This window comes from Mirounga leonina, unplaced genomic scaffold (assembly GCF_011800145.1).
Source record: "Mirounga leonina isolate KUSES-001 unplaced genomic scaffold, KU_Mleo_1.0 Mir_165, whole genome shotgun sequence".
NCBI lineage: Eukaryota > Metazoa > Chordata > Mammalia > Carnivora > Phocidae > Mirounga > Mirounga leonina.
Window position 1 is genome coordinate 19,803,254 of NW_023270415.1, and position 12,778 is coordinate 19,816,031.

The 12,778-nt window shown below is 36.4% G+C and overlaps 1 protein-coding gene across 1 annotated transcript in view; it reads left to right on the top strand.

Annotated features, from left to right (window-relative positions):
• Positions 1 to 12,778, top strand: part of CUNH8orf34 (chromosome unknown C8orf34 homolog) — a 370,508-nt gene that overhangs the window by 139,173 nt on the left and 218,557 nt on the right. Inside the window, exon 6 of the mRNA XM_035011295.1 lies at positions 5,089 to 5,261. Within this exon, the coding sequence (XP_034867186.1) occupies positions 5,089 to 5,261 (173 nt within the window). The remainder of the gene's footprint in view (positions 1 to 5,088; positions 5,262 to 12,778) is intronic.

The window sequence follows — 12,778 nt, forward strand, 5'->3', positions numbered from 1 at the left end:
ACATCAGAAGGCCAACAGACACATGAAAAGATGCTCAACATCACTCATGATCAGGGAGATGCAAGTCAAAACTACAATGAGATACCGTCTCATGCCTGTCGGAATGGCTAAAATTAAAAATACAAGAAACAAGTGGTGAGGATGTGGAGAAAAAGGAGCGCTCATGTACTGTTGGTGAGAATACAAACTGGTGCAGCCACTGTGGAAAACAGTATGAAGGTTCTTCAAAAGATTCAAAATAGAACTACCATATGACCCAGTAATTCCACTACTGGGTATTTACCCAATAAATATGAAAACACTATTCAAAAAGATATATATATATGTTTATTGTAGCATCATTTACAACAGCAAAAGTATGGAAGCAACCCAAGTGTCCATCAATAGATGAATGGATAGATAAGATGTAGTGTATATATACATGTATACAATGTAATATTACTTAGCAATGAAAAAAAAAATGAAATCTTGCCATTTGCAAAAACATGGGTGGATCTAGGGGATATAATGCTAAGTGAAATAAGTCAATCAGAGAAAGACAAATACCATATGTTTTCACTCATATGTGGAATTTAAGAAACAAACCAAATAAAGAAAAAAAGACAAAGAAAAAAACAGACTCGTAAATATAGAGAACAAATTGGTAGCCACCAGAGGGGTGGGGAGATGAGCAAAATAGTTGAAGGGGGTTAAGAGTACACTTACCATGATGAGCACTGAGTAATGTGTAGAATTGTTGAATCACTATATTATACACCTGGAACTAATATAACTGCATGTTAATCATAGTGGAATTAAAAATAAAAGAAAAAAGAAACAAAACCACGGAGTATGATCAAATGTGATAAAGTGGTCAGAGCAGTTGAACCCATGTGAGTTAGCCAGTGGGAGTAAGCTACTTGGAGAGAGTAGGCCCGGTTTACGGTAACTGCTTCTTGGATAGGTTAGCTTTCTGCTGATCGAAAATACTAAGCAAATCTGTGATCTTTGGTTGAATTTTTGATCAGAAGTGCTTTTCTTATTAAATTTCAACATACTTGTTTAAGAATCTCAACCTCTAGAGACTCTATCCGTAGGATGGCAGAGGAATATGTATTTATATATTTTTAAAGAATAATTAGGATTTACATTGTTTAGATTGACACCTTAAATTATTTGTTTACCATGTACTTAAAATATTTTCAAGAAGTTACTGCTTTTGGGGTCCCTGGGTGGCTCAGTCGTTAAGCATCTGCCTTCAACTCAGGTCATGATCTCAGGGTCCTGGGATCGAGCCCCGCATCAGGCTCCCTGCTCTGCGGGAAGCCTGCTTCTCCCTCTCCCACTCCCCCTGCTTGTGTTCCCTCTCTCGTTGTGTCTCTCTCTGTCAAATAAATAAATCTTTAAAAAAAAAAAGTTACTGCTTTTGATGTGCATTTTGAAATTTCTTTTGCTCTGTAATGACATTTGTGGTACATTGTATATAGTGTTAAGAACTGCTTTCTTCATTGAAATCCTTTCATAAAAATTTATGTTTACTTAGCTTAATGAAATATAAGCAATACACCCAAGGAAATATTTGCTATTTTAATCTATTACAAGTAAATAGATTACATTCAATAATTTCTATAGCTATAACATTTTTAAAAAGGCATAGGTATCAAAAGAGCTTTAATCATTCTGAAAAATACAAAAAGTTAGAGTCCCATTTTTTGACCTGTAAAATACTCACTTCCTAACTCCTCTGACCCTGTTTGCAGCTCTTTGTATTGTTTTGTTCATCAGCTATTTCTCACTGAATTTCTGCTGCCAACCAATGTTAAACAGGCTGCATATCAAACGATTTAGCCTCTCAGTGCTCTACTTTTCCAACAGCAATGGCATCTATCATTTTATTTAATTTCCCAGTAAGCAACCAGGGAGTTATTTCTGATTCTCTTCAGCTCTCAACTTTTGATCATACTCAACTCTAAATTCTGTTTCACATTTTTCATTTACAGTGTCCAAACCCACTCCTTTCTGTTGTTACAGTGGTCAGTCTCTTTGTCCCCATTCTTATTGTTGAACCTATAATAGGACAAATCTCCAAGCCCAATTCTGCTTTATTACATAAATGAGATTAATAACATTGAACCTAATTATCCAACCTTTTTAATACTATAAAACTTCAGAGGTTGAAAATTTGTCGCATCAAGTCTCTGTTTTGTTACTCTGCCCATATTGACAACCAAGGATTTATTTTTACCCAACTTGCCCATTCTTGCAGTTCTGTTTACCATTTTTCCCCCAGATATATCACACATGTAGAAGTGGTTTTAATATAGTCCACATCCTTAAATAATTGTATCTAGCAAATGTACATAATTCTGTGGTTTAACTGTGCTACCTATGAACTCAGTTGATACAGCAGGCTTTATAATTCCCATCATCACTGTTTTACATTTGGAGAAAGTGAAATTCACAAAATAAGTTGTACTTCAGACACAGGCCAGAATTGATTCTGAAGCTGTAAATATGTTTATAATTTTTTAAAATTCTAAAACATGACTTTACTTCAGTTTGCTTTTAAAAACAAATACAGGTTTAAGATTTAACAATATTGATGTTAATTTTAATTGTTATACTTCAAATGATATTAAGTTGTGATAGATGAATGTGCCTTTCTAGTAATTTCAAACAATAATTTGATTGCATGATTTCACAGCTGAAAGCCATTATAGTGCTTTGATTTCCTGATGACAGGAACATAAATACAGAAAGAATTCAGATTATTTGTTGTGTTATAAAAATACCTATTACTAAAACTTATCTGGTACATTTTCATGTGGGCTAGGAAATCCGTATTAAGATATCCAACTACTTTCTATCCCTTGATATGACTTGGATAAATATTCATCAGCTATGTCCTAATCATATTTCATATGTTTCCTTTGGTGTTATATTTGTACACTAGTTAATATTGTACATATTGTTATACCATATTTGCATTGTATTGTATTTGTATAATATTTTGGAGAATTGTAAAGACTCAGAAGACCAGGTCTGAATTTTTAAGGAATTATTCAGAACTCTTGTAATACTAAAAACTATAGGGAAACATAATTTAAGTCAAGCCTATGTTTCTCAGATCAGGTTATTTTTAAAATGCATTTTTTCTCAGGGGAAATTGGAGGGAGAGATGAACCATGAGAGACTATGGACTCTGAGAAACAAACAGGGTTTTAGAGGGGAAAGGGGAGGGGGGATTGGTTAGCCCGGTGATGGGTATTAAGGAGGGCACGTACTGCATGGAGCACTGGGTGTTATACGAAAACAATGGATCGTGGATCACCACATCAAAAACTAATGATGTATTGTATGATGACTAACATAACATAATAAAATTTTAAAAATTAAAAAATGCATTTTTCTCATTATAAGACAAATATATATTTATCATAATATTGCAAAGACATAGAAACACAAAAAGAAGAAACTAAAATTACCTGTAGTCCCTCTGTTCAGATAAAACCACCAAATTTTGGTCTTACGATTATTTTTCCCAACAAATAAAGCAGTGTTGGTGCACAGTGGGTCTTAATAAATATAAGAAAATTAATAAGTGAGTAATTACTGTATGAATGATGGATTGTAGTATAAGCCCTAACAATTGGTTTTGTTTTTTTTTTTTCTTTTTGTAATGCAAGTGCCCCACTTAAACCTTGATTGTCAAAGTGTCTACTTCAAAGATGGCTATTTCTGATAAACACATTGTTAGCCATAGTAGACTAGATAAAGGTCCAGGCCACCTCCCCTGACTGAAGCTCTTTTGTTTTAGAGATCTTGGTTGATTTCAATTACTGACCATTTGGGCCACTTGTTTTTTCTCTCCCAATGCTTTTAATTCTTATTCTTATTTTTTAAATTGACCAATAAAGAGTGAGCCCACAAAATCTTAGGCTTCCACCTTCAACCCCAATAAGAGCAGAACCCCAGCATTGTGATTGCTAGCTCTCTCTTTTTCTCTCTCTTTCTACCTGTGACCTCAGTGTGTGGCCCCCAGGTGTGCTGTATAATTTGCAGGTCTTAGAAGGAATAAACTTTTAATTTTTTAAAGTCTCCTGATGGCTATTGCTGAAGGGCATCTTGTAATCATAAGAACCACAACATTGGTTATTGAGAGGCTGAGACCAGCACAAAATATTGAAATACACCCATATGAATTTTTAAAACAAACCTAAGATCATAGAGTAGGCATTGCTTTTAACCTTTTTTCCCACTTACTGAGATACCTCCAGCAATTATACACATTCAGTATTCTAGTATACCTTTCAAATTATTAAATGATTTAAATAGGTTAACTATCATTTTAAGACCCACATCATCTGAAAATCTATGAAAAGAGGTCACTTTAGCATTTTTTGAATTAGCACACCATACCTGTCATTGATACTGCCCTGCTTCTAACCTCTACTGGATCCCTACAAGTCCAGACTGTTCCACAATTGGAGGCAATCCATCCTTCCACCACTACTGACTTTATTCCCTGACCTCACACCAGTTTCCTCCTAAGAAATTATTTACCATTTCCCAGCAACGCTAAGCTCTTTCACTGTGGGAGCCTTGCCACACGCTTTTCCTTCTGTCACAAATGCTAGTCTCCACTCCTCCTTCTTGAGAACACACATGCAGCCTTCCAAATGCAAATCAAAGGTTTCACTCCTGGATCCTTTGTCAGTGACCTTCAGGAGTCAGCACAAATTACAAAGAGTAAGTCACCTAATAGAAACGGAGAGACCTGAAATTTTAAGTCAACAGAAAGAAAAAAGGAACATTTTGATTTGCAGAGGCAGTCGAAACTCTAGACAAAATTATTTCCCTGTTGTTCCATTAATAAGAATAAGTCATCTGAGGGACGCCTGGGTGGTTCAGTTGGTTAAGCAGCTGCCTTCGGCTCAGGTCATGATCTCAGGGTCCTGGGATAGAGTCCCGCATCGGGCTCCCTGCTCAGTGGGGAGCCTGCTTCTCCCTCTCCCTCTGCTTGTGCTCTCTCTGAAAAATAAATAAAATCTTAAAAAAAAAAAAAAAAAAGAATAAGTCATCTGAGTCAGTACATTCTTTTCTCTTTAGGAAACAGTGGCATTTAATTCTTCTCTTCTGAGACCCCGAGTGATTGGAGAATGGATTGGTCGAGAAGAGAACGATGCTGACCCACTAGCCGCTGAAATGCTACAGCCCCCAGTTCCAAGAAGTAAAAATGAAAAATGGGAAAATGAAGATAATAGCTCTAGCCCTGCAGGAAGGTGAGATGAGATGCCTTCTAAGATTCTGAATTTTGTTGATTGTTAAAAGCTAACAGGGAAATAAATCCAAGGGCATGATTTTGATGAAATAACTTAGCAATTTTATGTAGAAAATTATGCTGGGTTCCACATGAGATAAAAATTAATTTCCCTTTTAAAATTAAAGTTTTACTAGATTGCTTTTAGATTTTGGTTTTAATTTTTTCTTTATATCTAAGAAAATCACTATCTCTTTGCTACTAAAACCAAATAGAGAAATAATTTCAAAGACATAGATTGTCAGTCAAGACCCACTATAATGCTGGGCAGGGAATGGCTGACTATTAAGAACTGGAGATGAAGGAGCTTCTCATTTACCAGAGAGATGTAGTTGATCAACAAGAAGAAAACTATTTATAATAGACCACATGAAGCAGAGTTAATGTAGAATAAGAGAGAAAAACTTCCGTTTAGAACCATTTAAATTTAAGTTGGTAACTATGATTGAACATAATTCTTTTCATTTTCTTTGTTTAATTTTGGAAGCATTTATGATTTTTAAATTTGAAAGTTTCATATTTATTAGAAAAAAGTATATTCAGAACAACCTTTTTCTCGTTTTGTAACACCGACTGCAGTGAGTAAAACCTCAAAATGAAAACTTCCACAAGGAAGTTGGAGTGAAAAAGCATTATGGAGGCACGGCTTACACGAGCCTGAGAAAATGGATTTAAATGCTCATGAATTGAATGTAAGAGAGCCACAACTTTCTTTGGGTGCTGCTAGCTGACCACCACAGAAGAGTTTTTCCTATGCATAGCATAGCCACAGTAACTTTGTATTTCCTACATTAAATTTGGCAGCAACCAATAACTGTTCTTTCTCAAGGAGAAAATTGTATTTTCTACAATGTAATAGCTTTCGGGGGGGGGGTTTACTTTGACTTATCACTTGGCTAGAAGGAAGGAAATTCAGAATACTCATTAATGTGCTTCAGGCATATAGAAAATTGATTCTGTTTCCATGAGAAATAACTTTTAAATTATTTAAATAGTTGAAGTGTCCCATGTAAGGAGAAGAAAGCCATTTTAAAAAATCCATTTACCTTCTTTTGTGAAATGCCAGATCAATTTCACCTGTCAATGAAGGTAATTTTATTTTTAATACCAGACTTATGAAACCCTCTAGACCTTCATCTTTAGTCATTGCCAGATCTTTAACATAAAATAGAGAAATGTCAACTTTCATTTTGCTTTCATTTAGTCATAATAGTAATCGGAGCTATTTATTGCAAATGTTAGTGCTTCTATTTTCTTCCTAGCTTCAGTGAGCTCTGATTCCCTCTTGAATACCCAATAAAGGGGAATCTTTCCTTCAATCCAAGTCAAATCCCTTTCCCAGAAAACTCAACCCATGAAGACCTCTCTCAAGTATTTGTTATGAAAAGTTTTTCTTAGTGTTACTGTTCTCTATCTTTAAATCATGAATTGAGGTATTCTCTATGAAATGAAGACAGGTGAAATCCCACCCCGATGCCCCATCAGAGCATAAAAGAATGCATGCATACCTGAACTTAGTTTAAAGAATAGCAATAAACTATGGGTTAGAAACGGTATCTCTCACATCTTCTAATACCAAACAGGATTCCAAATTTATACAAGGAACTCACATAGCATTAGATTTGAATTGGATGAATAAAAATGGATTGGGAGAGATTTTTTAATGACTCTAGAGGCTATAACTAGAGCATTAGCTTTTGCCTTTAAATAGTGATGAACTTGTAGTATAACGGTCTTAAACATTAACAGGCTAAGTGGTATTCTAGGCTTTGGAAGGAGAAGATTTAATTTTCAAGGATGACTTCTTCCATTTTTCTCTTCCCTACTGGGCCTGGTGCATTGTCATTACCAATAGACATCTGTTGTGTGAGTGAAGGAGGCACATAGAAGGCTGTGAGTAGACATCTGCTAAATAAAGCTTATTTATAAGAAGGGTTGTTTATAGTCTATCCTAACTTTTTGCCCTTTCCTATCACAGTTTTTCCTGTTGTTAATTGCTCAGTTTGAATGGCTGTTATTACAACACTCCATCTTTAGTACATAGACAACTTTTCTCCTTAGGTCCTGCATATGGGACATTGTATGAAGAGGGTCAGCAACTTTAGTACACAGAGCTGTCACCTGAAGGGTTAAGTGCTGGTTAAAATGAAAGCAGTTATGAGGGCAATATGGAGAAACTAATAGGATAAGACAAGAGTGACTGACGTGGGGTTCCTGACCCTTCCATGGTCTCTGGATGGACCCAAGAGATCTGTGAATCTCTTGAAATTAAATTATGTGGACAAGATTCTGTGGACATGGGCATTTTCCTGACACATCTTTCTTAAATTTTTCAAAAGGTTCTATTAAGTAAGTTTAAGAAAGAAATTAAAGCATCTAAGCAAGAAAACAGGAATTTATAAAAGAGAGAGGTGAATACATTGGGGAATAATTGAAGGCTTTCTGATACTACCAATTGGCATGAATTGCTATGGCTTATCTAGCCATTTAGTGGGAAATCCTATGTGTTTATTGCAATTTAGGGATATTAAAAATAATCACACATTGATAATGTAACTGTAAATAAAAATTGAGTGTAATAGATCTATATAATTTTGTTTTAAGCTATCTTTTTTTTCTATTTTAAGCCATCTTAATTAAACTTTGCAATAGCTGGGTAATGGGTTTCTTAAAATTACTAGCTAAATTGTAATGTGAATTTGTAAATAGGCTTATCAAGCCTTGAAAGCCTGATGAAGCTCCTCTAAGCCTAACCACTTTATTAAAGCAAGAATAATATCAATAAATATTATAGATCTGGTGAATTGGCTTTGTTAAGTGAGCATTGTTATTAGATGGTAAGTATGCCATAAAATGAATAGAAAATCTTACAATTTAGAAATATGTATTAAATATTAAAATAAAAGCTAACTTCACCTTCCATTAAGAAATGTTTCTTTTCATTAAAGCTCCTAATTTCTTCTGATGTATCTGTTAACAAAGCCTGGGAATGTTCTCCTTCTTTTAGAGCTTCCTCAATTGGCAGCAAAAGACAAATAATAAACAAGCAAATATACAAATATATACCATAAATTCAAGTAGTGATAAGTGGCAAGATGGAAAATAAACCAGAATAAGAAGGAAGAAAATTAATAAAGGGCACTATTTTATATAAGAAGTCCAAGAAAAGGGGCGCCTGGGTGGCTCAGTCGTTAAGCGTCTGCCTTCGGCTCAGGTCATGATCCCTGGGTCCTGGGATCGAGTCCCACATCGGGCTCCCTGCTCCGCGGGAAGCCTGCTTTTCCCTCTTTCACCCCCCCCCCGCTTGTGTTCCCTCTCTCGCTGTGTCTCTCTCTCTCTCAAACAAATAAATAAAATCTTTAAAAAAAAAAAAAGTCCAAGAAAAAAGAACCTTAATATTGTCAGATTTTGGCTATTTTGGACATGATAGAAAATATGTAATACATATGCCAGAAACTGAATTAAGTTTACTAATTTAGGGATATTCTAAATGTAAATTTTAAGGAGAAAGAATATTGATTAATCAAAAATTAATCTGTCAAAGGAATCAAAGAACAGAGGCCTTAAAAATATCTAAAATATATATTAAAGAATGTACCTTGTGACTCACACATTTCTTTTTTAAAGCCAGAAAGTATGTAACTAAGTCATGCATTTATTTCGGAATGTTGATGAGGTCATTTTGATATGTTCAAAATTTGTTCTTTCTCATTTATTAATTTATTTTTTTAGGAAATACATATCCTAACTCAAGTTATTATTTTATGAAACACATTGCTAGTTACCTATGGACTCATAGACTCATAGGTGGTCTCTTACGAGACAGGCAACATTTTGGACTTAGTGTCTAGGACTCATAGCCTAGCACTATCTTCATGACCAAACCATGTATTTTCATGAGACTCAGGAAAACACTTGCTTCAACTTTCATGAAATGATCTTGGTCATTGTTGGCTGTTGAAATAGGAGTTATGCATTTTTAAAATTTTTTTTTTAAGATTTTATTTTGACAGCACAAGCAGGGGGAGCAATAGAGGGAGAGAGAGAAGCAGGCTCCCCGCCGAGCAGGGAGCCCAACACGGGGCTCGATCCCAGGACCCTGGGATTATGATCTGAGCCGAAGGCAGATGCTTAACCATCTGAGCCACCTAGGTGCCCGGGAGATATGCATTTATAATCTGCCATTTGTTCCTTATCTTCGACATCCCAATCCTACATAGTTTTCCTTTTTCTCTTTCCCTGCCAATATATTTCCCTCGATTTTCATATCTGTCAAGTTGTAAGACTCATATACATCTTCTTAAATTAATTCTTATTTAGATTATTAAAAAAAATGGGGTTCAGGAAGAAAAAGTGAATATGTGCTAGATACTAGGTGAGACCAATATGAAAAAGAACATCCCAGATTCAAAGTACTTACTTTCAAATGAGGAGAATGACAAGGAGATATGTCTTATTTCTCTAGTACAGTACCCACAATCCCTGGTCTATAAAAAGCACTTAATAAATGTCTGCTAAATTAATTATAAAAACACCACATCTAGACATGTTAAAAAAAAAAGACAGCTCTTATGCATAAACCAAAATGCAGCACTTCAGTGTGAAACTTTTTATGATCTCTTCAACAACCTGGGCCTTATTGCAAAGAGAGTCCTTTGATTTCTGACTAGAGTCGAGAGGAAGGGCACAGATTCTGCCTGCTAGGCTGCAGTGGTGAACTAAACAAGCTTAGGAGATGGGTCAAGAGAGGAATAATCCAGTTTTCCACCAAAATGAGCACCTGGGGTCAGATAAAACTAATACTTACCAACCTGTGTTCAGAAACAAGAATATGAAACAAAAAAAGCAGCGTCAGGCACCCAGGGAAGAGTGGGGTCAGGAGGAGGGGAACAATGGTCAGAATGTAGGCCATCAGGAGGGGGAGGAAGGTTCCACCTAGATAGGTAAGCTGGGGAGGGGGGTAGTCACGTTAAACCATCCTTTTCAATCTGATCTGCTTTAGAATTTATCTTTCTGAACCAAAGTAAAATGCAGTCCTGGAGTGTATTCACCACATTGAAGTATTAACTGCTCTTCTTTTTCATAAGGCCCCTTTCTGATTCTCTTTCTTTCTATGTGGGATATTACTGCTCAAGGAAACACATGTAAATATCTAGGATGCTGCATGTTGTGTTCATTGAGCACATATGGTATTAATTACCATTTAGTGGCTGCTGTCAGGGCTTTATATCTCTTACTACATTTCATCCTCATGAAACATTATTATCTGTATTTTAGGAATAAGGAAACTAAGTCCTGAAGCAGTTGCATCAGTCCCAAGATTGTACAACTATTAAGTAGCTGAGCCAGTCTATCTTGCTGCAAATTCTGTGCCCTTAAGTGCTTTGCTATGCCACCTTTCTTCAGAAAGGAGTTCTAAGAATCCCCTTATCATTAAAGTTTAGGTTCGAGGTTGGGATGAGAGGGGGCCCAGAGCCCTAAGTGCTCTTAGAAAGACCCTGCACCCCACCTATCCCCATCCCACTCACCACTTGTCTGCAGTAAGAGTCCTGCTTCCCTGAGGCAGGGTGGTATTTTCTCTCTAATGTTGTAGTTTTCACTTCTACAGTCTATAGGTTACGGAGCTGGAAAAGAGGAAGGTATCATCCTTGCTCCCCTTTCCTGCTTGTGGACCTTGCTGTCTCCTTTTCCCCTAAAAAAAGTCTCTGGTTCTGAATTCCATGTTTTACACATGGTAATCTTCTACCACTTCTTGTAGCAATAATTTATCAATTCCCAGGTCATTCCCTTTTTCCTAAATATGCAAGCATCCGGCTCAACTGACACTTTCCCCAACACCCTTCCTATCTTGATGAAGTTAATATCCACATTGATGATTCTTCCCCAAACCTAGCCTCTCCTTCCTTTGCCTGCACTTCACCACTGATCCTGAATTCCACCCTACTTCAATCACTTATTCCCTCTGTTATATCTAAGCCTCATTATAGTTAACTGCAAACCCTAATGTCAATTTCCATATATTTCACTCTCTGGCTACACCTCCTGTCTTTCTAGTTCGTTCCCTCTGGTACCCAGCTTTAACTGGGACCCAAACACACTGGTTCCACTGAGTTTTCCTTGCCACTCATCCAGTTTTTATTTTTGGCTCATTATTGTGATCTATTTATTGAATATATCCTAGTTCCCTTACCTCTCTTGTCCTTTGTTTTCCTTGTGTGGTAAAACTATCCTATTTAAATCTAACTCTTTGCCTATTCTGTGGCTGAACTGACATAGACTGGAGAACACATGGCCACACTGATGGGTGTCACTGTGAATTCGTGGCCACCAAACTCCAGAAAGTCATTGGTCCTGCCCAAAGATAATCTGCATTCACCTAGTCTGTTCACATGTCCATGCTCCTCAATGATGATTGCATGCCTTTTCTTGTCTCCTCAAACCTCCAGCACTTCTCCTCAGTCCTCATGTTCAACTGATGACCCTTCCAGGAATGTAAATGTCATAGTCACTCTGGGAAATAGTCTGGGAGTTTTATATAAAACTAACCATGCAAATACTATATGACCCAGCAGTTGCACTCTTGGGCACTTGTCTCAAATAAATGAAAACTTATGTTCACACAAAAGAATGTATACAAATGTTCATAGCAACTCCATCATAATAGCCAAAAAACTTAACCTAGGTGTCCTTCAATGTTTGAATGGTTAAATAAACTGAAGTATATCCATGCCATGGGATACTACAGAGCAAAGAAAAGGAATGGACTATTGATACATGCAACAGCATGAATGAATCTCCAGGGATTTAGACTGCCTGAAAAAGCCAATCTTAAAATTGCATGATCCCATGTATATAATATTCTAGAAATGACAAGATTAAAAGAATGGAGAACAGACTAGTAGTTGCCAGGGATTAGAGAAGGGGAAGAAGGCATATGGCGGAAAGCAAGAGTGGCTAGAAAAGAGCCTTGTGGTATTTGAAATGGTATGTATCTTGATTCTGGTGGTGGATATATGATACACAAACCTACACAAGTACTAAAATTACCTAGAACTAAATACATGCAGGCATATACACACAAATGAGTACAATTAAAATGGGAAATCTGAATAAGATTGGAAAATCGTATCATTGTCAGGATCCTGGTTATAATATTGTATTCTAGTTTTATAAGATAATGTTATTGAAGGAAACAGTGTAAAGAGTGCACAGGATCTCTCTATCATTTCTTAGAATTACATGTAAATCTATATTATTTCAAAGCCAAAAAATCAATTAAAAATGTTAGTGATCTGTTGAAAACACCTTGAGTTTTTTTTTTAAAGATTTTATTTATTTATTTGACAGAGAGCGAGACAGCGAGAGAGGGAATACAAGCAGGGTGAGTGGGAGAGGGAGAAGCAGGCTTCCTGCTGAGCAGGGAGCCCGATGCGGGGCTCAATCCCAGGACCCCGGGATCATGACCTGAGCCGAAGGCAG